Genomic DNA, 27092 nt, shown 5'->3' with positions numbered 1-27092 from the left:
GGGAGATGCGTGGATGGCTCAGTGGTTAGGCGTCTACCTTTGGCTCAGGTCGTGATCCTGGAGTCCTGGGATTGAGTCCCACATCGAGCTTCCTGCATGGAGCCTGCTTCTGTCTTTGCCTCTCTCTGTGTGTCTCGAATGAATGAATGAATGAATGAATAAATAAATAAATAAATAATTTTTTTAAATGCCACTGAATTGTTCACCTTCAAATGATTACTTTTATATTATGTGAATTTATCTCAATAAAAAAATTTTTTAATGTAACACTGATCCCACGGACACACCTGAGATGGTATATAATTCAGGCCATCTGGGATTATGAAAAACCATGGCATATCTCAAGACTTTATTGTTTCTTTACTGCAATACACACAATACCCATTGGTGTTCCTGTCTATGCATTAAGTTTCTTCCCAATGCACTGTGGTCAGAGCCCTAAGAACAGAATGCTAGAACCCTTCAGTAAGATGCGCTTCTTTCCAGGTCTTTGGTTTTGAGTTTATGTCAAGAGACAAGCACTCTTCATTTGGAGGACCCCTGAAGGAAGCAGGTCTGTCGGTGAGCTCCGACAAGAATAAAGACTCTCTGTTCTGGGTAGAACACCTCCTTCTTTACTGAGGAGGCTGTTTTTAAGGGAATCACAAACATACACTAGTAGGAAAGTGGGCTCTCAACTTCCCCCAAATTTCCACAGGCTCTGCTTGAAAAAACACCACTTCTAAGCATAAAAAACATCTTTAAGGACTTTTGCAGGTGAGGGAAGCAAGGGAAACGTCACATAAAATCCAATCGTGATGTCTAAAAAGAGTCAGCATCATTTTTGGCACCATTTTTAACACTATCAAGGTCAAACATAATAACAACAATTGTTTTCCTTAGGAAACGGCAAAAAAAGAGTGCTTCCCAGTCCTTAAGGCCCCTAAATCCCCATCCCACCCCCCTGGCCTGCCTTCCCTTTGTAAAAGACAAAAAAAATCACATTAAATGTATTTCTCTCCAGCTGAGAGTTTATTTTAGGCCTCATAGAAATGCTAATATTAGTTCTCATTTCTCTGTCTCTCTTATTATTTTCTCATTATGAGGCTCTTCTATAGAAATAAAAGAATTCCCTTTGCACAACCAAGAACACCAATGGCCAATTTCAAAGAGTGAAAATGAGGGTAAAGGACCACAAAAATCCCTGGTCAGGAGAAATGAAGTTTTTCTCGGGGGGGGGGGGGGGGGGGGGGGGGGGGGGATGTGAAAAACATGATATGGAGATTAAAGCAGAAGCGAAATTTGCATTTTGCTGAATATTAAGATTACCCATTTTCTGCCCAAGCCTGGATGAACAACACTTTTTGAAATCAAACCATTACACCATCAAGAACTTTTAAAAAATACTCTATTATCCAATAATATCATCAAAATTAACTTGGCAATTTTAACAAAATACTAAGGAACCCATGCCAATTTTTAAAGGAAAACTGCTGAGTAGTTCTTTAAAAAGAAGGAGGAGGAGACGGAGGAGGAGGAGGAGAAAGATCTTAGTAAAATGGTTGCAGTGTTTCCGGCTCAAAAAAAAAAGTAAATTACAAGTATTTAAATATGATTTAGAAAATCCATGCCAACCCTTCTTAAAATAGGCATAAACTGGGGCTATATTTAATTGTAGATTCTAAAAAGACAATTGGATCAGCCCTATCAATATAAATCTAGGCCAAAATGGAATTCTTCAAAAGCAAACTCCTGGTTCAAATCAGGTAACTCTCAAAATATTGTATAGCACAGTACTGGTATCAAGCATTAGAGCTCTAATTAAAATTAATCAACCACCCCGTTAATAAGTTTGGCTAAATAGGAACAAAAATCATAAGCTTCTAAAGATCAAAACACTGAGTGAGCATCAGCAGAGCCAAGAGAAAAATGATAAACAGGGAAAAATTATTTAAACATAAAGAACAAAAGGTTAATTTCCTTCAATAACAAAGAGCTATTACAAATCAGTTGTGGTGGGGGAAGGCAACCCAAAAGAAAATTAGGCAAAAATAAGAACAGGCAATTCATGAGAAATGTTCTCCTCATTTGTAATTTTTAAGATGCAAAGGGAACCAATGAGATACCATGTTTTATCGTTAACACACAAAAATAAAAGAAAAACAGGAAAACCAGTAATGACAAAAATGTGGGTAAATAGGCATTTTCATATGCTGCTAGTAAATATGCAAAACTGTCCAACTTTTTTGGATGGCAATTTAGCAACATTAGAATATTTTATCTACATAACTTGTAACGTCTATACACACACACACACACATTTATATATACATCATTGTGTGTATAGTCATTGCAACATTATTTATAATTGAAAAAATGTAAACAATGTACTTCAGTAAAGACTAAAATATAGTCACACCATCACAGGAAGAAATACTATTCCGTCATCAAAAAGGATGGGTTTGTTTCTGTTTTAAGACATGGCAAGATGTTCAAAATAGATGAAGAAAAAGTTATAGAACAGTATGCATAGGATGCTTTTATTTTTATATAGAATAGCTGCATATATGAGTATTTAGCTTCATATATGCTTGTAGGTACAGAGAGGAAAATATAAAATTCTACAGCAGAAGGTAAATAATGATCAGTATGGAAGCATGAGATCAGTAGAAGGGGTGGAAAGAGGGTAAGAAAAGTTTACCAGTGGGCTCTTTCCACTAGAGGTTCACAGATTTTGTAATGCCCTAACATACTTTGACAGTTGTTCTTAAAAGGATCCATGAAGATGTAAAACTTTGAGCTAAATTAATATTTTAAATGCAAGTTAACACAATTTGCCTTATATAATTGTTTTGCAAGAATTTAAAGTGCTATGGATGTACTCTTCAGAAAAAAATGGGGAATTGGAGTAGGGATTAGTCAAGCCTTTGAGGTAAGGTTGCCAGATTTAGCAAATTAAAAATATAAACTCCCAGTTAAATTTGAATATCAGAAAAACAATATGTAATATCCATGGGGCAGAGAGAACAAATTTAAAAGACTCACACAACCTGATTCCAAGACTTACTATAAAACTACAGTAATCAAGACAGTGTGGAATTGGCAAAAGGATAGATATATAAAGTCAACCGAATACAACAGAATAGAGGCTAGAAAGAGACCCACATTTATGGTCAAATGATTTTCAACAAAGTTGCGAAGATAATGCAGTGGAGAGAGTCTTGTCAACAAATGTTTCTGGAACAACTGGATATCCATTTGCCAAAAGTGAATAAAAATTGCCTATATATTGCACCACATATAAGTATTACCTCAAAATGCGTCAGAGACTGAAATGTAAACTTCAAACAATCCAACTCTAGGAGTAAACAGGAGGAAATTTTTGTGACCTTAGGTCAAGCAAAGATTTCTTAGGCCACAAAGAAAAGTACAAGCCACAAAAGAAAAAAATATTAATAAATAAGACTTCATCAATATTTAAAAACTGCCCTTTGAAAGACACTGTGAGAAAATGAAAGAAGAAGGGGTGGTGCCTGGGTGGCTCAGTCGGTTAAGCATCCAGCTCTCGGTTTCGGCTCAGGTCATGATCTTATGGGTCATGATCTCATGGGTTGTGAGACTGAATGATGGCTCTGGCTCCATGCTTAATGGAAAGTCAGCTTGGGGATACTCTCCCTCTGTACTTCTCCCTCTCCTTCTCCCCCTCTCTCTCTAATCAATAAATAAATCTTTAAAAAAAAAAGAAAACAAAAATACAAGCCACAGATTAGGAGAAAACATCCACCAGCCATATATCAAATCAAGGATTTGTACCCAAAGTACAGAAAGAACTCTCACAACTCATTTGAACAGACACTTCATCAAAGACGATGTATGGATGGCAACTAGTATATTTTTTTAAATGTTCAGTATCATTAGTCGTTGGGAAAGTTTTGGGTTTTTTTTTTTTTTTTAGTTTTTTTAGTTTTTTTTTTAAGGGTTTGCATTTATTTCTAGACTCCCCTCCCAACAAGGAAAAACAAAATCTAAGATTTTGCTTTCAGTGCTCTTAGAGTCTTGGAATAGACCATGGGCACTGATTTGGTTTTACAGTGATTTAGGTTAGGATGACAACATGTAAATTAACATGCACACCTATTAGAACAGCTAAAATCTAAATCACCTGCAAAACCAAGAACGGCTAAGGATGCAAGCAACTGAAACTCTCATTTGCTGCTCACGGGAATGCACCATGGTACAGCCATCCTGGGAAACAGTCCGGCAGCTTCTTATAAAGTGGAACTTGCACTTGCCACATGACCCAGCAATCCCACTCCTGGGTATTTACATAAGGAAACGAAAATCCTATATCCACTTAAAAACCTCCACATGAACATTTATGGCAGCTTTATGCACAATCACCAAAATCTGGACATGATCCCAATGTCATCAGTTGGTGAAAGAATAAACCGTAGTGTATCTGTACAATCGAATACTAGTCAGCAATAAAAGGAAACACACTCTGGACACACACAGCCACACGGATCAACCTCAAAAGCATTATGTTAAGTAGAAGGTGCACGCACGTTACGTGATTTTATTTATATGATATTATGGAAAAGACCAAACTATCAAGACAGAAGTCAGACCCATGGTGGCCAAGGGCATAAGCCCGGGACAGAGTCTACTACAAAGTGGCCCGAGGATGTGTATGGGGTGCGAGGAGCAATTCCATATCCTGATTACGGTGGTAGTTACACAACTGTACATCAAAAGTCCTCAAACTGAACACTTTAAAGTATGAATTTCACTGTATGTAAGTCATGACTCAACGAAAAAAAAAATGTCTGGAAATCCTCTGTACAAGGAATAATAGGGGAGGTCAGTTAAGAGGTTCTGGTTTTTTCTTCATGGTTCCTATATAAGTATCTTCCCTTTCCAAAGTAATATATTGAGGATGTATTTAACACTTTGCCTGTTCTGATACTTTCCATGTTGCTTGAAAATTAAGCATGTGATTTTGCTTTAAAGAACAGATTTCAGAAATCTGACCTGGACGTGGGAGACGGGCCATCCCCCTCATGGGGTTGGCTTTCCAGTGGCCAGAAATCAGCCCATTTACTACAGACTCTGGTTCTTATTTCCCGTGAAAACAGAGAACTAGATTTTATTCATCTCCTGTGATTACTTCCACCACCACTGAATGCCTTCCATAAAGGAGTTTCAATTTGCCTCTGCAACCCAAAAGCAATCACAACTGTTTCCTTAAATTAACTACAAGCAGCAGGTAAGTGCCAGCACTGAAACCCTAAAGGATGCGCTGGCTTTCGGGAACTGCTAGCAAAGATAGCAGACACGTTGCTCTTTTCAAGAGCCTTTTCTTTCAAACACAATTATTTCATTTCTCAAATCCTCGCTCTTTTTCAAAAGCCTCATGCCTTTTCTCTCTCTTTAAGAAAGAAGAACCTTGACATTGTCCCAACCCAAAGCAACCTTACAGAAACCCAAACTGCCAGAGCTGGAAGCACTATCCCTCCTCCTTCCTCTCCCGGTCCCCTTGGGCACTCCCGGTCCAAGTCCTAAACACAGGGCAGTCTGGGACAAGCACAACGCCAGGGCTCAGATCCCCCACTGTCACCGAGCCATAGGGACCCCCTCCTCCAGGTAAGTTGGCTTAGCCATGGACTGGAGAATCATCCACTTTTGTAGAAAGAGTTTGTGTGGTCAGAGGGCCTATTCTGCGCAGGAGGGGGCTGTGCAAGCTACTGCCCTTAACCCTCCCAACCATCCGATTTACAAGTGAGGAATCAGGGTTAAGAAACCTAATAAGAGGGGGGATCCCTGGGTGGCTTAGCGGTTTGGTGCCTGCCTTCGGCCCAGGATGTGATCCTGGGCTCCCTGCGTGGAGCCTGCTTCTCCCTCGGCCTGTGTCTCTGCCTCTGTGTGCCTCTCATGAATAAATAAATAAATAACTTAAAAAAAAAAAAAAGAAAGAAACCGGGACCCCCCCTGTGTGGCTCAGTGGTTGAGCATCTGCCTTTGGCTCAGGGCATGATCCTGCGGTCCAGGATCAAGTCCTACATGGGACTCCTTGCATGGAGCCTGCTTCTCCCTCTGCCTATGTCTCTGCATCTCTCTCTTATCTGTGTCTCTCATGAATAAATAAATAAAATCTTTTAAAAAAATAAAATTAAATTAAATTAAAATTAAAAAAAAAAAAAGAAACCTAATAAGCTTGTCACTGAGCAAGGATTCAAAACCTCTACATTTAACATCCGAAGCCCTGACAGCTGGCATTTCCTCTCCCAGCTGCCTCTTTGGAAAGTCTGTGACTCAGGGGGTCCAAACGCACTCCACCAAGGCCCGATGGACGATGAGAAGTTAGATTGTGGCTAGGACGCCTCCTGACGTTCAGACAATTCAGAGACAAGGGCTTGGTTTATCTGTCTGTGTATCCCCCACAGTTCTCAGCCCTGGAGCCGGCGGTGGACACCCCGCAAGGAGAAGGGACCAGGAGGACAGGAGAAAGCGGGGCCTGGAGGACCAGCCCTCAGCCAAGTCAAACACTTGAAAACAGAAAAGTAAGCTCCACCAGCGTTTATGGAAACATTCGGCGAGCTGCTTCCTTTGTCAAGGGCCACACAGAGATCTTCAGCCTCGTGGGCCACACTGTCCGTCGCCACCCAACTTTGTCCCTGGAGCGCCTACGCAGTCACAGCCAACTCTTGCACAAATGCACAGGTGGGGCCGGGTTCAATAAAACCTTGATGCTGGACACTGAAATTTCCATTTCATAGAACATCACACATTGCAAAATATCATTCTCATTTTGATCCCCCACCCGCCCCAAGCATTTAAAAATGTTAAAACCGGGCACCTGGGTGGCTCTGTTGGTTGAGCTTGACCCTTGATTTCCTCTGAGGTCATGATCTCAGGGTCGTGCTGCGTAGGGGCCCGTGCTGGCTGTGGAGCCTGCTTGAAGTTCTCTCCCTCCCTCTGCCTCCCACCCACTCTCTCTAAATAAATAATAAAAATTAAAATGTTAAAAACCATTCTTAGCTCTTGATGTGGAGGGGAGGGAGAGACATGATGCGGGCTGTCCTTTGCCCACCCCTGATCTAGTTCATCGGAAAAGTGTTTTGAAAAGAAAGCTTTATTAGGATTAAAAGCCAAGGCTGCTGCAAAGGGATCTACTGAAAACCTCCGTGCGCTGCCCAGAACAGACCTGGCACTAGGGGAGTTACTAGACGAGCTAAATCTGTCTTCCTGTCTGTCCTGCTCCTAAACAGTGTCCCTCCCCATGCGCCTAGATCCACCCCATAGCGCCCAGTGCCCTCATGGTGCCCACAGCTGCATCCCCCTGAAGCCAGTTGTGTATTCAGCTATATTTGAGGGGCACCTACCATGTGCAGCCCCCGCACTGGGTGCCCGGCTGCTGTCTGGACACCCTTCCCAGTCCTGGGTCCTGCTCTGCCCTTGCTCACCCTGGAGAGCAGCGAGGAGCCATTCAGAGAAGCCCCTCCGCTTGAGGACAACTGTCTAAGACTCACATCACGAATGTTGACTGAAGACAGGTTAGTGTTCAAATAAAGCAATAAATGATTCCATAAAAGGCTGGGCCGGGAGCGCATGCTCAGTTCACATTGTTCTTTGTTCTTGCCCCCCACCCCCTCCGTGGTAAGTGGAGTACAGAGGAAGAACCAATGGAAGTGAATGCTGTGGGGAGTCAGCACCGGAATCCAAGTCTTCTAGCATTTGATCTATCACAGCCAAAGAAATGAATCTCTACTCATGGAATTTTGGTCTCTTTGGAAATTAAGTAGAGAAGGATTTCTTTTTCTTTTTTTTTTTTCTTTTTGTCCAAGGGAAAGGACCTTCTAGGCCTTCCACTTTTATAACGAAAGGCATGAAATAAATAAGATTCTTACTATAGGTGTGCACAACAGCTACCTTTTCGTTGAATGTCTCCCGGGCTAGTCACTGAGCTCGATATATTTCCAAGCCACAAACAGCTTGCAAGGTTGGCATCAGGATCCCATTTTCACAGATGAGAAAACCAAGCCACAGGGCAATGAATTACTTATCCAACGCACTCAGAGCCGGGTTCCAAAATATGCCGGACTCTTTCCGCTCCAGCACACACCACCCATCAAGGCTCCTTCAGGGAGACTTCAAAGTCCACTATGCAAACCTCTGCCATTTGAGGAGGATGTGGGCCAGGAATGCCAGGCCTTTCAAAACTGGATGCTTTTCTGGTGAGAATGACCAAGAGCAGGTGTTACTATATTCGTTTTCTCCGCCACGCGCTATCGACATGCTGGACAGGCAGTGGGGTCTGCGTGGACACGACGAGGGTCTAGGGGGAACTTCTTAATCCTGGTCATACAGTCGAATTATACCTTGACAACATTTAAATGTCACCAGTGTCCAGGCCCCAGACCAGTTCAGTCACAAGCTGGGGGACAAGGGGACAGTAGGACACAGGCACTCACCTCTGTAAAAGCTCCCAAGTGGTCACACAGGTGAGGGGAGTGTCAGGAACGGAGGAAGGGGCAAATATAAAGAAATTCTGTACACAAAACTTCTGTTATTGAATTTTCTACTTGGGGGCCAAGATCCTATAGTCCCTGCCACTGGGTTAAGCAGCTCTGACCACAGCTGCTGCCTACTGAATTGGGGAGACCTAAAAATACAACTCGGGCATTCTGTTTTCTGACTCAAATACCCTTCAGCTGCAGATAGGTTTTCTTTCCTGTTTGATGCTTGTGAAATGCGGGCATAAACAAAACCATTTTGGATGGTACCCTGTCACGTGAGAAGCTTAAGCAAAGAAGCTAAAGACAGAATGCGTTTTTGTCAGGTGGCCAAGCTGAGAAAAGTGATGTTTCCTAAGAATGCACCAGATAAACAAAATAGGAAAAGCACTTCAATTTAACAACACCAAGAAAAGCAACTGTTTCTTTCTTTTACTAAAATTGTTATAGGGTTTTAACAAGCTTTTCTCATTCATTTCAAAGGAAAATGAAGTCACTGGGAATTTTCTGAGAAATTATCCATTTATTTCAGAATCAAAAGAACTACACGTTTATCAAGATTTTAATACAAGGAATTGTTCCTTTTGGATGCTTTTGTTGTAGCGTAACTCTTCCTGGTAGGGGGGAAAAAAGCTAAAACCTGTTTGTTGAAGAAAGACAATCTCAGGGAATAAACTGGCATAATCATATTCTATATGGAAATCTTATAATCCTTTTTTCTTGGTATACTTTGTATTTGTGTGACATTTTACTTTAAAAAAATGTTTTAAAACTCCATACTTCTTTCTACTTACTGATAAAACTTTACTGTATTCCCAGTTGCAAATTTCATCTTGTCTACAAAGAAAATAAGGCAAATGTATTAGTCCACTTTATTTATTTATTTATTTTGTATTAGTCCATTTTAGAGAAATGAACATGGAGGTTCAGGGATGTTCCATCACTCACCCAAGGTCCCAAAAAGTTGACAGAGGAGCCAGAAAAAGAGGCAGTGTCTCTTGGGGCGTCTGGGTGGCTCAGCTGGTTAAGTGTCTGCCTTGGGCTCAGGTCATGATCCCAGAGCCCCAGGATCGAGCCCGTCATTGGGCTCCCTGCTCAGCGGAGTCTGCTTCTCCTTCTCCCTCTGCCGCTCCCCCTGCTTGTGCTCTCTTGCTCACTTTCTCTCTCTCTCTCCCAAATAAATTTTTAAAAAAGAAGCAATGTCTCTTGACACTTCAGCTAATATTGGACATTCTGCACACATCACCATGTGACTGTGAGTCAGTATATGTGCATGTGAGTTTCTGTGTGTGTGCATGTGAGCTTGTGTGTGTGCGTGTGCAAAAAGTCCACTAGACTAATGCTGTGCAAAGAACCAGAATTCTTTTTGTTGCTTGTTAGCTACCTTCCATCAAAATTGGATTGATCCGGGCACCTGAGTGGCTCAGTCCATTAAGCATCCAACCCTTGGTTTTGGCCCAGGTTGTGGTCTCAGGGTCGTGAAATCAAACCCCACGTCTGACAGCCATACTCAGTACAAAAATCTGCTTGAAATTCTCTCTCTCTCTCTCACTCTCACTCTCTCTCTTTCCTTCTTCCCCTTTCCCCCCACTTGTCCACACTCTCACTACATAAATAAAATCCTTTTTTAAAATGGATTCATTAGAAGCAGAACCATTGTTTCAAGTTAGCATGTTTAATCAGAAGAGAGGATTATAGAATCAGCTTAGTGAGTAAAATTAACTTGCATGAAAAACAGCTCCGCAAGCAGCCCCTTTCTTCTCCAAGTGCAGAAATTGACACATTTTCATTTTAATCCCAAAGGATAAGATTCCTAGGGAACGTGAGATGAAAAAACAAACAGGTGCCTGACGGCTTGAATATTTGGCAAAGGATTATTTCATTACAACAAAAAAGTTTTACAAATAACATAATGCAGATTGAAATTATTTAAATCATCACTACTTTGGCCCAATTAGAAGGGAGCAAAAGAAAAAGGACTGAGCAGCTGCCGCCCCTGACACCTGCCTGCTTTCCCCAATGAACCCAAAAGGCAAGAGGAGCAGTCTCGATCTTTTTGAAGTTGGAGGGTTTTTTTCCAAACCCACCAGAAATATTTGCATTTCTTTTATGTAGTGCCCATTTGCTTGTCATCATGGGAAAAATAACCTCAGCTAGGACCCAGAATTCTAACTCTGAGGTGAAAGCCCTGCTTGCTGTGTGCGGCATAAGGAGAATTTGCTGTGTCTTTGTCATTACCTCAGCTGAGCAGAACTGTTCAAGCTCGTTGTTTTAGAGCAAAACCAGACTCAGACGTCATTTCATCTCCTTTATACTGATAACACTCAAAGAGGTTACAGCCCTCGCATAAGGTCACACAGCTAATAAAGCAGGGTCAGGACTGGACTTTAAACTCTACAGCTCTGCATCAAACCAGCTACTTGGTTCAAACGCCAGCTCTACCACTCACTAGCTGTGTGACCTTGGGCCAGTCATTCAACTTTTCTGCACTTTATACTACAAGGATGGTTGCTGCACCCAGTTCATCAAGACTGGGGAGTTTTATCTATAACGCCCTCAAAACCTGGTGCTGGTGCATGACAAGTACTCGAGTACTTAGCAACCATCATCACCACCACCACCATCATCATCATTACCATCACCATCATCACCACCATCATCATTACCAACACCATCATCACCATCACCATCACCACCATCACCATCATCATCACCACCATCATCACCATCATCACCATTGTCATCACCACCATTATCATCATCATCATGTCTCTGCAGGGTAGTTTCCATATATATTTTTAGAATCCACTGAACCTTCATGATTTACTATGTCTAAGTGTGATAGAGGCCTTAGAAAAATATGTACTTTAAGTGTTGTATGATTTTCATGGCAATCAAAATGTTAGATTAGTCATTCGGTCAAAATGAGCTTTAATCTCTGCATTTGACAAAAGATGACAACACTCGTTCCGTCTACCTCACACAGTTAGGTAATGAGCATAGGACATGTGTACAAAAGTTAGAAAAGAAAGAAAAGAGGTGGCATTTATGGAGGAACCACGGGTGCTCAGTGATTTACGACACTTAATGTAATCCTCCCCAAAAACCCTGTTGTGGATATCCCACAGACAGGATGGTCACCCACTCAAAATTTGGTTTGAATGTCAAGCCTGATAATGCCACACACACCCCAGCAGGCTATGAACAGGTTTCTTGCTCACATAATGGGCCTTTCTGGAGAGATCAGCTCCCAAATGGATCCGGGGTGGGGGTGGGGGGGCTCAAGAGAGAAGAAAGGAATGGGCCTGGGGTGGGGGGGCGTGGCCGGGGAGCTCAGAGGGCGTGGCCGGGGAGCTCAGGGGGCGTGGCTGGGGAGCTCAGAGGGCGTGGCCGGGGAGCTCGGGGGCGGGGCCTGGAGCTCGGGGGCGGGGGCGGGGCGCCTGGGCGGGGCTTCCGCGGCTGGAACCCGCCCCAGCACCCAGGCTTTCGGGTCAGCTGGCCCGGATGAGCGGAGGCTGGAAAGCTGTCAACAGCCACACAGCCAAAACCCAAACCGGACCCTTTATTACAGACCCCGGGAGGTCGACCTCGGTCTCAGAGATGAGGAAACCGAGGCGCGGTCAGGTTAGATCACCGCAGGCAGGTTTCCTGCGGCGGCAGCGCAACTTCTGGCCGCACACCCCGCCTCCCACCGCCCAGCTGCCACCAGCGCCACCGCCTGCACCCCCGGCGGGCCAGAGGCAGTCTGCCGGCCGCCCAAACGCTGAACACAGCCTGAATCCATTTTAATCCTAACCAGGGGCTTCTGGCTTTCTTCATTTTCGAAAGAAAGAAAGAAAGAAAAGAAAGAAAGAAAAGAGAAGGAAGGAAGGAAGGAAGGAAGGAAGGAAGGAAAGAAAGAAAGAAAGAAAGAAAGAAAGAAAGAAAGAAAGAAAGAAAGAAAGAAAGAAAGAAAGAAGAAAAGAAAAAGAAAAGAAAAGAAAAAAGAAAGAAAAGAAATAAAAGAAAAGAAAAGAAAGGAAAGGAAAGGAAAGGAAAAGAAAGAGAAAAAAGAAAGAAAAAACTTCCAAGTTTGGTTCCATTGTTTCCATTGCTCACATTACTGTCTTTGCGATGGGGGGAGGGGTGACGCTGTTTAAAGGCTTCTCTTCACCAACCGGCAAAATTCCATCCCCAGTGTATCCAGCGAGCGTGCGGTTCTAGCTCAGTAAGCCCCCGTCTGTAACTAACCTCCCTTGCCCTGATCTGTGATCGAGAACGCGGAACGGGTTTTTCCCTCCCCTCTGTTTATCTCCTCTCCTGAGGTTGCCTTCTTTCTCCCCCCTCACCCCTAGAAAATGAGAGTGGGGAGATTGCCTTCTTCCCCCCCCCAACCCTGGAAAATGAGAGTGGGGAGATGCCTTCATTCTCCCCCCACCCCTGGAAAATGAGAGTGGGGAGATTGCCTTCTTCCCCCCCCACCCCTGGAAAATGAGAGGGGAGATTGCCTTCTTCCCCCCCACCCCTGGAAAATGAGAGGGGAGATGCCTTCATTCTCCCCCCACCCCTGGAAAATGAGAGGGGAGATTGCCTTCTTCCCCCCCACCCCTGGAAAATGAGAGGGGGAGACTGCCTTCTTCCCCCCCACCCCTGGAAAATGAGAGGGGAGATTGCCTTCTTCCCCCCCCACCCCTGGAAAATGAGAGGGGAGATTGCCTCTCCCCCCACCCCTGGAAAATGAGAGTGGGGAGATTGCCTTCTTTCTCACCCCCCCCCCCACCCCTAGAAAATGAGAGTCGAGTACTCCTGCAACATCATGAAAGATTTCATTGAAATTACTGGGATTTGATTTTCCAGGGGTTATAAAGCTCTGAATCATCTGAGTTAAGTTCTTCTGGGTAGCCCAGCCAGATCGGGCTCCAATACGCTAAGCTTTCCTGTTAGAATTCTACTTCCTTCAGCTCTCTCCCCAAGGAGGAACTCAGAACACTCGATATGCTTCTCCTCAGGTGGGCAGCCCTCCACAGCTAACACTGCCTGGAACGGGAGCTATACTAGAACCCGAATCTGTTCTGAACCAGTTGGTTCTGCAATATTTAGGAATTAGTTTGTGAGCCTTTTCTAGATGAATTACATTCCATATCAAGCCACTACTTAGGACCAAAAAAAAAAAAAACATTTATGTTCCTCTGTTAGTCATCTAGGAAAAGTGCAGAGGTTTTTCCCTTACTTGAAGATTGCTTATAATTTTCGAGTCTCTCTCACACACACACACACACACACACACACACATATCTCAGAGTTGGGTTAAATTCCCAATGCCCAGCCTTTCTTTCCCTTTATTTAAGCTGAAGAACACACTAACCTACCTCTTTCTGCCCATCGCTACTATACTCTGAGTCTGAATCGACTATGTCTTTCAAGGCTGGAACCCAGGCATGCAAATATAACAGCAGTTTGATAAAAAGCATTCCTGCAACTCACCTCTTCAGGAAAAGTCATATAAATCATCAATCAACAGGGGAAATTAGTAAGCCAGATTTTGTCCTAATGGTTAGAAAGGCTTCAACAGCAAATTCCCCCAAACAGTCATCATGCCCCAAATCCACTCCGGATGTTGGTATCACACACACACACTCATCATCATCATCATCATCATCATCATCATCATCATCATCCCCTTTGAGGAAATTCAAGCTTACTGGAACCAGTTAACAAAGAAGGGCACAACACTGAAAAGGCAGATTCAGGTGGGCAATTTGCTACTAAAGAAAAATAGGAAACAGAGCAAAAAATCCTGGCTGTCAAGGTCAAGCTTCTCAAACCCATTTAGCTCCATTAAAAAAAAAAAAAAATTAAAGCTTATTTCATCTCATCTCATCTGTGGCCTTTCTTCTCCCGCAGAAAGAAGAGTCCATTTGGGCATTCTCAAAGTAACTCTTGGGGCATTTTATAAAATTCTTATGAAACAAACTCCTCCACTCCCAATGTAGGAAAGAAAGCATTTGATCCCAGTGATGTTCCACACTCACCCGGTTTTATTTAATAATTCCAGAGAAATCCCTTCTTTGCCCCCCCCCCCGCCCTGGAATACAGACTTGGGGATTTTCGCCCCCGAACACACAATACTGAATCGCCTGTTGGAAAATGTTCGTGTTAGTAGGTCAGGAGGCTGCACGGAGCGGGAGCAGGCTTGTAGTCCAGCCTCGCTCGGTACGTCCTGCCAAATTCTCTTGTAAACCCCGAATCCCCGGACGGGCACGGCCGCGGGCCCCCCGCACCCCTGGCGCCCGCCCCCCGCCCCCGCGCAGCTTCCCGGGCCCCGCTCCCGCCCGGGATGGGGCCGAGCGCGCGCCGAGGGGCGTCCAGCCCGGGGCGCTCCGGGTCCCCTCGAACGCCCCCGACTGTGGCATCGCCGCGTCCTGAGCCCGCAAAGGGCTGGTCGCAGGCCGCGCAGGGGCAGCTGCCCCCTCGGCCTCCAGGGCTGGAGGGGAGGGCCCCGGAGCGTCCGGCCGCCCCGCGCGGAGCCCATCACCCTCCGCGCCCCCGGGGTCCAGCGGGGCCGGGCGCAGGTGCCCCCCCCGGGACAGCGCGCCTCGCGGGGGACGCTCGGAGCAGGGACCCCGGGCTCTGGCGGAGGGCGCGCCACTTGGTGGCCCGGGGCCGTGGGTGGCGGCCAGGCCCGGGAGCGGCGCGCCCGAGAGCCCCGGGCTGGCACGGCCGGAGACCCGCGCTGCGCGGGGCAGGCGCACCTGCAAGGTCGGCCCGGCCAGACGCCCCCGGCCCCCGGCGTCAAGCTCGCGGGAGCCCCGCGCCGGGCAGGGGGCAGCGCGCAGCGGCGGGCGGACGGGAGCTGCGGGTCCCCGCCCCGCCCCGCCCCGCGCCCGCCGGGTCCGCTCACTCACCTGGCAGTTGGCGCCGGAGACGCCGGCCGGGCAGGTGCAGCGGTAGCCGGGCTCGCCGGCAGCGGCGGGGGGCTGCGGGCCGGGCGCGGGGCGCGGGGTGCACACGCCCCCGTTCCGGCAGGGCTGCGCGGCGCACGGCCCGGGCGCGGGCAGGGGCGCGGCGGGCACCGGGCCGGCCAGGCAGCGGCCGCGGGGCGCCGCGCCGAGCAGCAGCAGCAGCAGGGCCGACGCGGGCAGCAGCTGCGCGCCGGGCGCCGGGGCTTGGCGGGGCGGCATGGCCGACCGAGTGGGCGCGGGCGCGGGCGCGGGAGCGGGAGCCGGAGCCGGAGCCGGGGCCGGGGCGGCGGCGGCGCGAGCAGCGGCGGCGGCGGCGGCGGCGAGGGCTGCTCCGCGGGGCCGGGCGCCTCCTGCAGCTGCGGGGCTCCGCGGTTCCCGGGGCAACGGCGGGCGGGGCCTGGGGGCGGGGCCTGGGGCGGGGCCCACGGGGGCGGGGCTCCGGGCGGGCGCGGGCGCGGGCGCGGGCGGGGGAGGAGGGGGCGTGCGGACCCTCCCCCGCCGGAGTTGGGGCGCGCGGGCCCGGGGGTGCGGCCGGACCCCGAGGGCGCGGCGGGGGCGGGGCGGGGCGGGGCTCGGGAAGGAGAGGGGGTGGCGGGGTCCGCGGCGGCGCGGGGAGGACCTGGCGGGGCCCCCGGGGCCGAGCGGCCGAGCGGAGGGCGGGGCGGCCCCTTGGCGCAGAATCGGTGGGCCCGCCGCGGGGCCCGGCCTCACCCGCTGCCCCCGCCCCCGCCCCGCGCCCCCGCGCCCCCGAGCCCCGCAGCCCCTCCAGCCGCTCCGCGGGGCCTGCCGGGAAATGCCGGGGCGGGGGCTCCGAGGGCCCCGGCCCCTGTCCTTGGTGCTGACCGCGGAGCCTCCCGGCCCGAGGGCGGAGCCCGCCTGCCGCTCGGGAACGTCTGAGTGTGGCGTGCGACCGCTGGGAGAGAGCTCGGGAGCGGGGTCCAACGAGGAAACTGAGGCCCGGACGGGCTGGACCGGAACCCAGTGGGCCACTTGACTCCCGGCCCAGAACGCCGTCAGCCTGCTGGAAGAGCAGCTCGGACGCGCGGGTTCACCGAGGCCCTGCCAGGATCCACCAGGAGCATCCGCCGAGCCTCCTTGGAGAGGGGGGGGGGGGCTCTTCCCGGCGTCCCGCCTGGGCACACGCCTGGGCTCACGCGGGCACAGCCACCGAGGTCAATGTCCTCTGCGTAAACGCAACCGGCCTGACCTTTCACAACCTCTAGATAGGCTCCCGGGTGCTTGCTACCTTGTTTTTTTCAAGGCAGCCTCATGAGAAAAGAAAATGCTACTATCGTGCATTGGCAGTTGGAAAACAAAAAAGGGGGTGGGGTGGATTTTTAAAATTTTTTTTAGGGCACACAAAAATAGTTTTATAAAAGCTGGGCGAATCAAGTAGGGACTCCACATGAGCCCGTGCTCAGAGGTGCCACGGATGAGCAGCCAGGAGCTGCTAAAAGTATCCAGTGAACACAGGAGGCAAACTGCAGAACCTCTCCCAGTCCTGCACAGACAGACACGGGGGCAAATGTCAGGGCGTTTGTGCTTAGAAAGGTGCCAAAAAAAAGAAAGAAAGAAAGAAAGAAAGAAAGAAAGAAAGAAAGAAAGAAAGAAAGAAAGAAAGAAAAGAAAAGAAAAGAAAAGAAAGGTGCCTACAATTCATGTGGTCACTGCAGGAAATCGCTAACACCCAGATGGAGCTGCATGCAGCAGGGGGAATTCATACCTCCAAGTGGATCAAACAGTTACTACATTTTTCCTCACACCCGCAGTCTTTTATCTGAGACTTCGTTTTTAGAAAAAAATAAATAAAAAAATAAAAATAAAATCTTAATTTTATGCCACGCCAGCACCCTCTGCTGGTAGCTAGTCTCACCGTTCAGGTGTTTCTTCCACTTTTCTGTGCCCCTGGAATGTGTATTCATTCCTGAAACTAACTTCTTTTACTTTAAATCCTGAAAAAATGCACTGGTGCTACTCACTCCCTTCCATCAACACACACACACTCAAATGAAGTGTAGGGAAGCTTGTAAGCTCATTAAAAATCACACTTTGGTTTCCTGTATTTTTACCTAATCAACCTCTTTGTGTGTGAATTTTGTATCATTTTGAAATATGGAAGAACTAATACTTGCTTTTTTTCCCCCCATATGCTAATTTCTGAATTTTCCAGATAATGTTTAGCCTTTGTAAAAATATTCTGGCTTTAATTTTTAGGGACGCCTGGGTGGCTCAGTGCTTAAGCATCTGCCTTTGCCTTAGGGCATGATCCCAGGATCTGGGATCCAGTCCCACATTGGGCTCCCTGTGCGGAGCCTGTCTCTCCCTCTGCCCACGTCTCTACATTTCTCTCTCTATGTCTCTCATAAATAAATAAATAAATCCTTTTAAAGATCTTTTAAAAAGCACATTATGGCAGAGACAATACAAAACCATTTCACTTTTCTCCAATCTAAAAAGAAAGACTAAATCTCCCAACCCCCTTGCTGATAGGTGGAGCCATGTGATTAGTTCTGGACAATAGAACATAGTGCTTTGGGCCCTGGCCCCAAAACATCCACACACTAAATGTCATGCAAGTATTTACTATTATTATTGCTATAATCATTCTTGAAAAAGTGGCTCTTTTCTTTGATTTTGCACGCTGATTTTGTACTTGGTTGATAGCTTCCAACCATCTGCAAGACCCCCAAATATCAAACTAAAGAGTCCCATTAATATGTTACCTTGCTTTATTAAAAGAAGTTATTGAAATACTGTTGGTCCTATATTTAAATAAAAGCTAAAAAACCAATTATAATTGGGTTCATATTATTCCAAACTTACAGGACATCAAATCTTCACCCTAATCCATCTCATTTCCTTTCTTGATAGAGACCCGACATTAACAGATTGAGGGCAAAATATAAAGACAATGTGTCTTGATTTCATTAAAGAATGTGATAGAATTTCTCATGACCACCTTATGAAGAAAGTAGACTTGAAACCGTTAAACAAGTATAATCTGAACATACTAGTCAGTAGCTCTCTACGAGGCTAGAGGAAGTTTTTAGGGAAATGCCATAGAATCTCAAAATTTGGTAGTTAATACAATTCATTCCAGAATCAGGATGTCAAATTATCTCAACCAGTAAAAATGCTGAGCTAAAATAAGTGAAATGGAGTGTTGGGTAAATGATGGTACATTTAGCCTTACTGCTATTTGCCAATATTTCTGTCTCTCCTTCTTCTAAGAACTTCTCTGTAGGACTGTATTTTCCTGCCCTCTTGAAGTTAGGTGTGATCATACAACTTGCCTTGATCAATGAAATATGAAGGGAAGTAGCATGTACCACTTACAGGTGGAAGCCTTTAAAATCCAGGGCATGACTCGTGAGCATGGTGACCAGCAAGACCATCAAGACCATCAAGAGATGGAGGCTCCTCCAGCCTGTGTCCCTGAGGAATGGGAACCTGCAATAGGCATATGGTATAAGACATAAATCATTGTAGCTTTTAACCACTGAGAATCAGCGACGTTAGACCACTCCAGGTCACGTGCTAGTAAGTGGCAAGGCAAGACTAATTATCTCCAATGAGCCATGCAAAAGGACCAGCTATCTCAAATGGGCTATTCCTGAGAGATAGAAGACTGGCTCTAACTGGGATTCCAAGGTCTCTGGATGTGAAGGAACAGAAAAATTTCAAGAGACAATTTGGTCCATTTTTTTCATGGATCTACTCCAGAGCCATAACTCAACTGCATTATACTGTAGGACGTTATAAAAAATGTTACAAACCAATGCAAATATAATTGTCTTGGTTTTTTGCATTTTGTCACAGGTGAAAACATGCTCCCACACTAGCCCAGGTTCATAGGCCTTTGGGAACTGCTGGCCTCAGTGAGAGCAACACTTCTCTTTATGATGAGGTTCTCATACCCTATGACCTCCAGAGTATCCTGTGGGAATGCCGGTCTGGATGCATCATAGTGTGATGATCCATACACTTAGAATCTGATAGAACAAATTGCAGAGTTTACCTGGCATGATGTCCCAGGATCAGAACTAAGACCCAAACTGGACCATTTACATGGTATGATAAATCACCTTCGGCTTACCTGGAGTTCCACAGGTACTAACATATGCATCTATCAATGATTTCACACACTCACCTTCTCCCCTAAAGCATTTAAGTTTTCTGCGGTCCTTGGCAGATCCCTACACCTCTCTCTGCAATGCGGTTATTGCTGCCTCTTCTCACTTTCAGTTACTCTTTAAAGATATAAAGGAACTGGGATCCCTGGGTGGTGCAGCGGTTTGGCGCCTGCCTTTGGCCCAGGGCACGATCCTGGAGACCCGGGATCGAATCCCACGTCGGGCTCCCGGTGCATGGAGCCTGCTTCTCCCTCCGCCTGTGTCTCTGCCTCTCTCTCTCTCTCTCTCTCTCTGTGACTATCATAAATTAAAAAAAAAAAAAAGATATAAAGGAACATTCCTGCCCCTCTGCAGGAGGTGTGCCTGGATGCTAGATTGAAGCCAGAGTCAGCTTGGAAAAAAAGTCAGCCACGCAAACTAAAGAGAAGGAACATTGCTACATCACCTGACAATTTTCTGCCATGAGATCAGCACAAACAGCCTACCATGACCAGAACAGTTATATCAGGAGCCATGATGACTCAATCTTTATCACCTTCAGGTGCCACATAATATGGAGATAGAAATCTCTAAGTTGGAGAAGGTCATCAAAAGAATCTAATGGCTGGTTGACCTGCAAGTCGGTTACCTGGACAATTAGAGTTGCCTGTCTTGGGAATATACATTTCACCCACTGTTCCCATAGCCAGAGCTATTCAAGGACATAGCCTTGAGAGAATAAGGTACTGTTGAGACCATCTGGACTACATATGTGATTGAATCCAGCTGAGGTCTCCATATAAACCTTTAAGATTCTGGTGGCCAGGTGTGGAGATCTACTCATCTTGCGGTCACCCGAGACCAACTTTGTATTTAAGTTCTCTTGCTTTTAAAATTGCCTCCTACCAATCTGGAGTGGCCTGCCTCTTCCTTCAGTTTCTCCTTGTCCTCTGTGTATGGGATCCAGTTTCAGATTTCACCTGGGAAGCTCCCAAGGTTGCAAACCAAAATCCTACTTGGATAGAGATCCTGAGAAAATTAAATGGGATGATAGTGGTACTATGTGGAGAATGTGCAAAGTCCCAGGCACTAATATATGTATATTTTTTACATATTATCTCATTTAATCCTAACCCCAGACCATGAGGCAGAAACTTTGAACTGGTACCCAATTAAAAGAAGACAAAATTGAGGTGCAATGAGATTAACTAAATGGTATGCAAGTAGAGTGGCCAGGACTTGAGCATAGAGAGGAGCCTGGCTGCAGAGTCTGTACTTTGAACCTCTTCTCTTCACCTGCCATATGAGTCTCCAACGGTGCAGAGTCTCATGCTTAGTAGAGAATACACATTATATACATGTAATACATACACGATATATGCATCCTATCTTTTTTAATTTTTTTATAAATTTATTTTTTATTGGTGTTCAATTTGCCAACATATAGAATAACACCCAGTGCTCGTCCCACCAAGTGCCCCCCTCAGTTATCATATCTAATGTATAGATGATGTCTGTTTCGTATATGTGATGTGTATCACCTATATGTGTGATGTCTCCTGTGTCTGCTGTATGTGTATAATGTATGTATCGTGTACATGCATGAATGAATATACGGTACGATGCATAATGCCTAGTGGATTTTGGCTTATTATCAGGGGAGGCACTTGAAGGATTGATTGATTGCTCGCTTGCTTATTTTGTAAGGTGCACTCCTATGACTTGCAGAATTATAGGATGTGAAAATTGGGATGGGACTCAGCATCTTTTCTGAGGAGGAAGATGAGGCACTGAGGAAGTGAATCACTACTCTCCGCTGGGCAGCAGTAGAACCAGAAGGAGACCTCCATCCTCTGAATTCCACAGCTTATGCTCTTTCCACCTCCCCACACTGCCTATTCTCTACTCCCAATATCTCCCACATAAAGGGCAATCAAATCAAAATGCAGCATAAAAATACAAATTCTAAGTCATGGGAGTTTTACTGGTCTTTGAAGAGTCTTCACAAAGAATAAATATGATTTGCATACATTCCTGCCACAAGCACCAGAACTATTATTTCTTTAATTAGCAGTATCCTTTTAAAATTAGTTACTTAAGGGTTTTAACATTTATGATATCTGGATTATCATTGAACAGGTCCTAAATGCTGTCTTTAAGATAGATTCACATTTACTTTCCTCCCCCTAGACTTGCTCTCATTTGAATTAAACTACTGTTCTAGCAGCTGTTTAAAACAGTTCTGAATTCTTTTACATCATCACTTAATATTGATTTTATCTAGGACAAGTTTAAATGAGAAGCCTTGAATAAAAAGACAGAAAGGAAGGATAGCTTGCCTACATAAATATTTCATAAAGTACTTAAACTACCACCAAATGGAAATCAGATATTTTCACATAGCCTCCTGAGAACAGGAGAATTATGTTAAACTTAATAATTGTTTTTTATTTCCAACATTTGGGTATTATGAAGAATGCATCATACTGGAATATAGGAGTGTTTTCAAGAAGGAATCCACATCAACTAGCTTAAAAATAAGGAGGTTCAATTCCATGCCTCTCTTTTGCTCTTGAATTCACACAGGGACACAGGGACCTTGAAACATACTATGAAAAGACTCTAGTCCTTGGGTTTTCCAGTGGCAATGGAAATACTTGCATTGGTTTTTGCCAACATGAAAAATATATCTAGTTTTTATTTCCATATGGAAGATGCTTCCATTAATGGCTTAAACAAATTAGGATTTTAGTCTCTCACATAAAAGAAATCTGGAAGTTTTTGGTCCAGAGCTGATAAAAGTTTGCCTGATGACTCACACAATTACCAACAGAAAAACTTCCTGTCTGCAGTTTGGAATATCCAAGCTGAATTATCATCAATTCTGCCTATGATGGGACATCTGTTGTTTTCTCCACTAGTATCTGTCGTTCTTCAGGCAACTGAGACCAACTTTTGCTTTGGAGGAACCAACTCTTAGCTCATGTACTCCCAGGGAGACTGACCCTGAGAAAACATAGGCAAAAAGCTTTTTGATATTGACCTCGGCCGTCACTTCTTGATGTGACACCAAAGGCACAGGATACAAAAACATAAATAAACAAGTAGAATTACATCAAACTAAAGAGCTTCTGCCCAGCAAAGAAAACAGTCAACAATGAAAGAGGAACTTAAGGAATGGGAGAAAATATCTGCAGGCCCTATTATATCTGAGAAAGGGTTATTATCCAAAATACAGCTCAATAACCAAAAAATAAAATAACTCAATTTAAAAATGGGCAAAGGAACTGGACAGTTCTCCAAAGAAGACATACATATAGCCAACTGATATATATAAAAAGGTGATGGTGATCAACATCACTAATCATCAAAAAAAAATAAAAAACAAAACAAAACAAAAAAAAAACACATCACTAATCATCAATAAAATGGAATTCAACTACAATGAAATTAAGAAAAAAAAAAAAAAGAGTGAACATGAGGTGGGGGAGGGAGGGAAGGCAAACCATAAAACAGACTCCAAACTAGAGAGAATAAACTTAAGGTTGCTGGAGGGGAGGTGGGTAGGGAGGAGGGTTTAATGGGTGATGGGGATTAAGGAGGGCACTTGTGATGAGCACAGCATGTTGTATGTAAGTGATGAAGTGCTAAATTCTACCCCTGAAACTAATATTACACTGTATGCTAATTAACTGGAATTTAAATAAAAATTTGAACCTAAAAAAAAAGAGATACCATACCACACCAATTAGGATGTTTTCTAATTTAAGAAACACCCAAGAGAGGCACCTGGGTGGCTCAGTGGTTGAGCAGCTGCCTTCTGCTCAGGTCATGAACTCAGGGTCCTGGGATCAAGTCCCACATCGGGATCCCCACAGGGAGCCTGCTTCTCCCTCTGCCTATGTCTCTGCTTCTCTCTCTCTCTCTCTCTGTGTCTCTCATGAATAAGTAAATAAATAAATCTTTAAAAAATAATTTAAAAATACCCAAGACATAAAACAAATAAAAAACAAACAAAAGATAACAAACGTTAGCAAGGATGTGGAGGAAAGGATATCCTTGTATACTATTGGTGGGAATGCAAACTGGTGCAATTTGGAAAACAGTATGGAGGTTTTTCAAAAAATTAAAGTAGAATTACCACATGACACAGCAATCCCTTTTCTGGGTTTATCATGCAAAGTAATTGAAATCAAAATATGGAAGAGGTACTAGTACTCTACTGTTCATTACAGCACCATTCAAATAGCCAAGATGGGGGAAACAACCTAAATGTCCATCAGTGAAAGATGGATAAAGAAACTGTGGTATAGGGGGACACCTGGGTGACTCAGTGGTTGAGCATCTGTCTGCCTTCAGGGCATGATCCCAGTCTGTGGATGGAGACCCACATTGGGCTCCCTGCGAGGAGCCTGCTTCTCCCTCTGTCTATGTCTCTGCCTCTCTCTGTGTTGCTCATGAATAAATAAATAAAATCTTTAGAAAGAGAAAGAAGAAAAAGAAAGAAAGAAAGAAGAAAGAAAGAAAGAAGAAAGAAAGAAAGAAAGAAAGAAAGAAAGAAAGAAAGAAAGAAAGAAAGAAAGAAACTGGTATATACATACAATGGAGCATTATTTGTTCCTTAAATGGAAGGAAATTTTGCCATTTGAGACAGTGTGGATGGACCTGAAGGACATTACGCTTAGTGAAATAAGCCAGACATGGCAGGATAAATACCAGATGATACCATTTATATGAAGAATCTAAAATAGTCAAACTCAGAGAAGCAGACAGTGGAATGGTGGTTGCCAGAGGCTGGGGGAGGGAGTATTAGTCAAAGACTGTGAAGTATCCATTACAAAGGATGGATAAGTCTTAGAGATCTACTGTACAGCATAGGGCCTATAGTTAAAGCTTGCTAAGAGCGTAGATCTTATGTGAAGCATTCTTATCATACACACATAATAATAATAATAATAATAAAAAGAGAATGGAGAAAGTTTTTGAAGGTGATGGGTATGTTTATGGCATAGATTGTGGTGGTGGTTTCAGAGATGTGTACTTCTCTCCAAACTCATCACGTGCTATACATTAAATATGTATGACTTTTGGGATGTCAATCATACCTCAATAATATGGTTTAATAAGTAAATACTTTCAGATCCAAGAGGTGTGACCTAAGCCTGAGCATTCCACTGGTGACAGTGATCAGTTCAAAGGTGGGCATATGACCCTAATCATATTCTTGTTGTTTTTTAAAATGTATAAACCCCTGACACCAAAATTCAACAAAGCTAACAGACACATACAAAAAAATTGATATAAAGATCCTTTAAAAATTAACAAAATAATCCAGAAAATAATTTAAAAATTAATGTGTAATGATATGTAGGATTTATTCCCAGAATAAAAACATGCTTAAGTTTCAGAAAATCTATTCATCTCTATTAACAAATTTAAGGAGGAAAAGCCCTATGATCTTCCTCATAAATGCTGAAAAAACATTTGATAAAATCTGGCATACATTCTTGGTAAAACTCTTAAGAAAATGAGAAAACATGGGTACTTTCTTACCACAATACACCATATCTATTTCACCCAAAAATTTAGCATCATGCTTAATAAAGAAATTCTAGAAACAATCTCGTTAAAGTTGAAAATGAGACAATGATACTCCCATCATCATTATCATTTAATAGTGTGCTTTAGGTATTAGCCCAACCAAGCAAGTATTCAAAAGAAAATGTATATATAAAATTGGAAAAGAGGTGAAGTTATCATTGTATGCAGACAATATGATTGCATACCTAGAGAACTCAACTAAAATTATATTACAAATAGTAAGAGAATTCTAAACGATGTCTGGTACAAAATAAATACACAGACTCAAAATGCTTCATAGCTACAAACAACAAGCAGTTAATAGATACAGACAGGAGGGATTCCCATTTACATTAGAAACAAAAAAGAAGAAACCTAGTGATAGATGTAATAAGAATGTGAAATAGCTATCAAAGAAAACATTTAAATATTATTGAAGGACACGAGACACAACTGAACAAATATAAAGGCACACCATGAACTTGGGTAGGAAGACTTAACACCATAAAATATGCATGCCCCTAAGCTCATCCATAAATGTGAGATGGTGAATATAAATTCACCGATTTTAGATAATGAAATTAAGCAAGCTGGTTCTAAAGTTCACATGGGTTGGGGTGCCTGGGTGGCTCAGTTGGCATTAGTCTCTTGGCTTCAGCTCAGGTCATGATGTCAGGGTCGTGGGATCCAGTCCTGCATTGGGCTCCATGCTCAGTGGGGAGTCTGCTTGAGATTCTTTCTCTCTCTCTCTCTCTCACTCTCCTTCTGCCCTTCCGCCACCTTGCACATGTGAACTCTCTCTCTCTAAAACAAGATAAAATACGGGATGCCTGAGTGGCTCAGTGGTTGAGTGTCTACCTTCGGCTCAGGGCATGATCATGGGGTCCGGAGATTGAGTCCCACATCAGGCTCCCTGCATGGGGCTTGCTTCTCCCTCTGCATGTGTCTCTGCCTCTGTGTGCGTGTGTCTCTCATGAACAAATAAAATCTTTAAATAAATAAGATAAAGTTCACATGGAAAATAAACAATCTAGGAGAGACAGGAAACTTCTGAACAAGAAGGTAACGAGCTAGAACTAACTCTACAAGAGGCACCTGGGTGGCTCAGTCAGTTAACCATCTGCCTTCAGCTCAGGTCCTGATCTCAGGGTCCTGGGATCAAGCCCCATATTGAGCTCCCTGCTCAGTGAGGAGCCTGCTTCTCCCGCTGAGCCTCCTCCCCATTTGTGCTGTCTCTCTCTCTCTCTGTCTCAAAGAAATTGTTTAAAAATCTTAAAAAAAAAAGAACTAACTAGTATTCAAACCTAATATGACACTTCAATAATTAAAAGAATGTGGTATATTAGATGGGCAGGCAACTTTATGGAACAGGCTAGAGAGTGCAGAACTAAATATTTGTGGGAACTTAGTCTAGATAAAATCTGGACTCAACAAATTGTACTGGAACAACTGAGTCACCACAGGGAAAAATTAATAGGATTGAGCTATTATATGGATTGTTGAATCCATACTCACAACTTACACCTAAATAAACTGGGCCAGAAACTTAAATGTAACCCCCAAAATGAAGCCAAAACAATACAAAAAAGAAGCCAGGACAGACTATTTTTATAATCTTGGAGTATGACACATATCCAGACGCCATTAAAAAAAAGATCAAAACATTTGTCAACATAAAATGACAAAATTTCACATGGCAAAAATCACCATATGCAAAGTAAAAACGCTGAGGAAAACATTTGCAACTTTACCAAAATCAAAGGGCTGATCTCTATTCCTTAAAGCAGCACCTCCCAAAATGTGTCCTAGGACACACACACACACACACACACACACACACACACACACACAAAAGGATATTGACTCCTTTAGATATTAGCAGACAAGTTGGATAAACACTTACAAATGATCATTTTTAAAATTCTGCACAGCAGGTATGTGCATTTATAATTTTAATAGATATTGTC

General features: G+C 44.4%; 1 protein-coding gene across 1 annotated transcript in view; it reads right to left on the bottom strand.

The window, feature by feature from the left end:
• Positions 1 to 15694, bottom strand: part of DNER (delta/notch like EGF repeat containing) — a 313637-nt gene extending 297943 nt beyond the window's left edge. The window contains exon 1 of the mRNA XM_072719318.1: positions 15377 to 15694. Coding sequence (XP_072575419.1) covers positions 15377 to 15652 — 276 coding nt within the window. The 5' untranslated portion in view covers positions 15653 to 15694. The remainder of the gene's footprint in view (positions 1 to 15376) is intronic.
• Positions 15695 to 27092: the final 11398 nt, after the last annotated feature.

This window comes from Vulpes vulpes, chromosome 9, assembly GCF_048418805.1.
Source record: "Vulpes vulpes isolate BD-2025 chromosome 9, VulVul3, whole genome shotgun sequence".
Classification (NCBI taxonomy): Eukaryota; Metazoa; Chordata; class Mammalia; order Carnivora; family Canidae; genus Vulpes; species Vulpes vulpes.
Note: the sequence above shows the minus strand (reverse complement) of the source record. Positions and strands in the feature narration are given on the sequence as shown.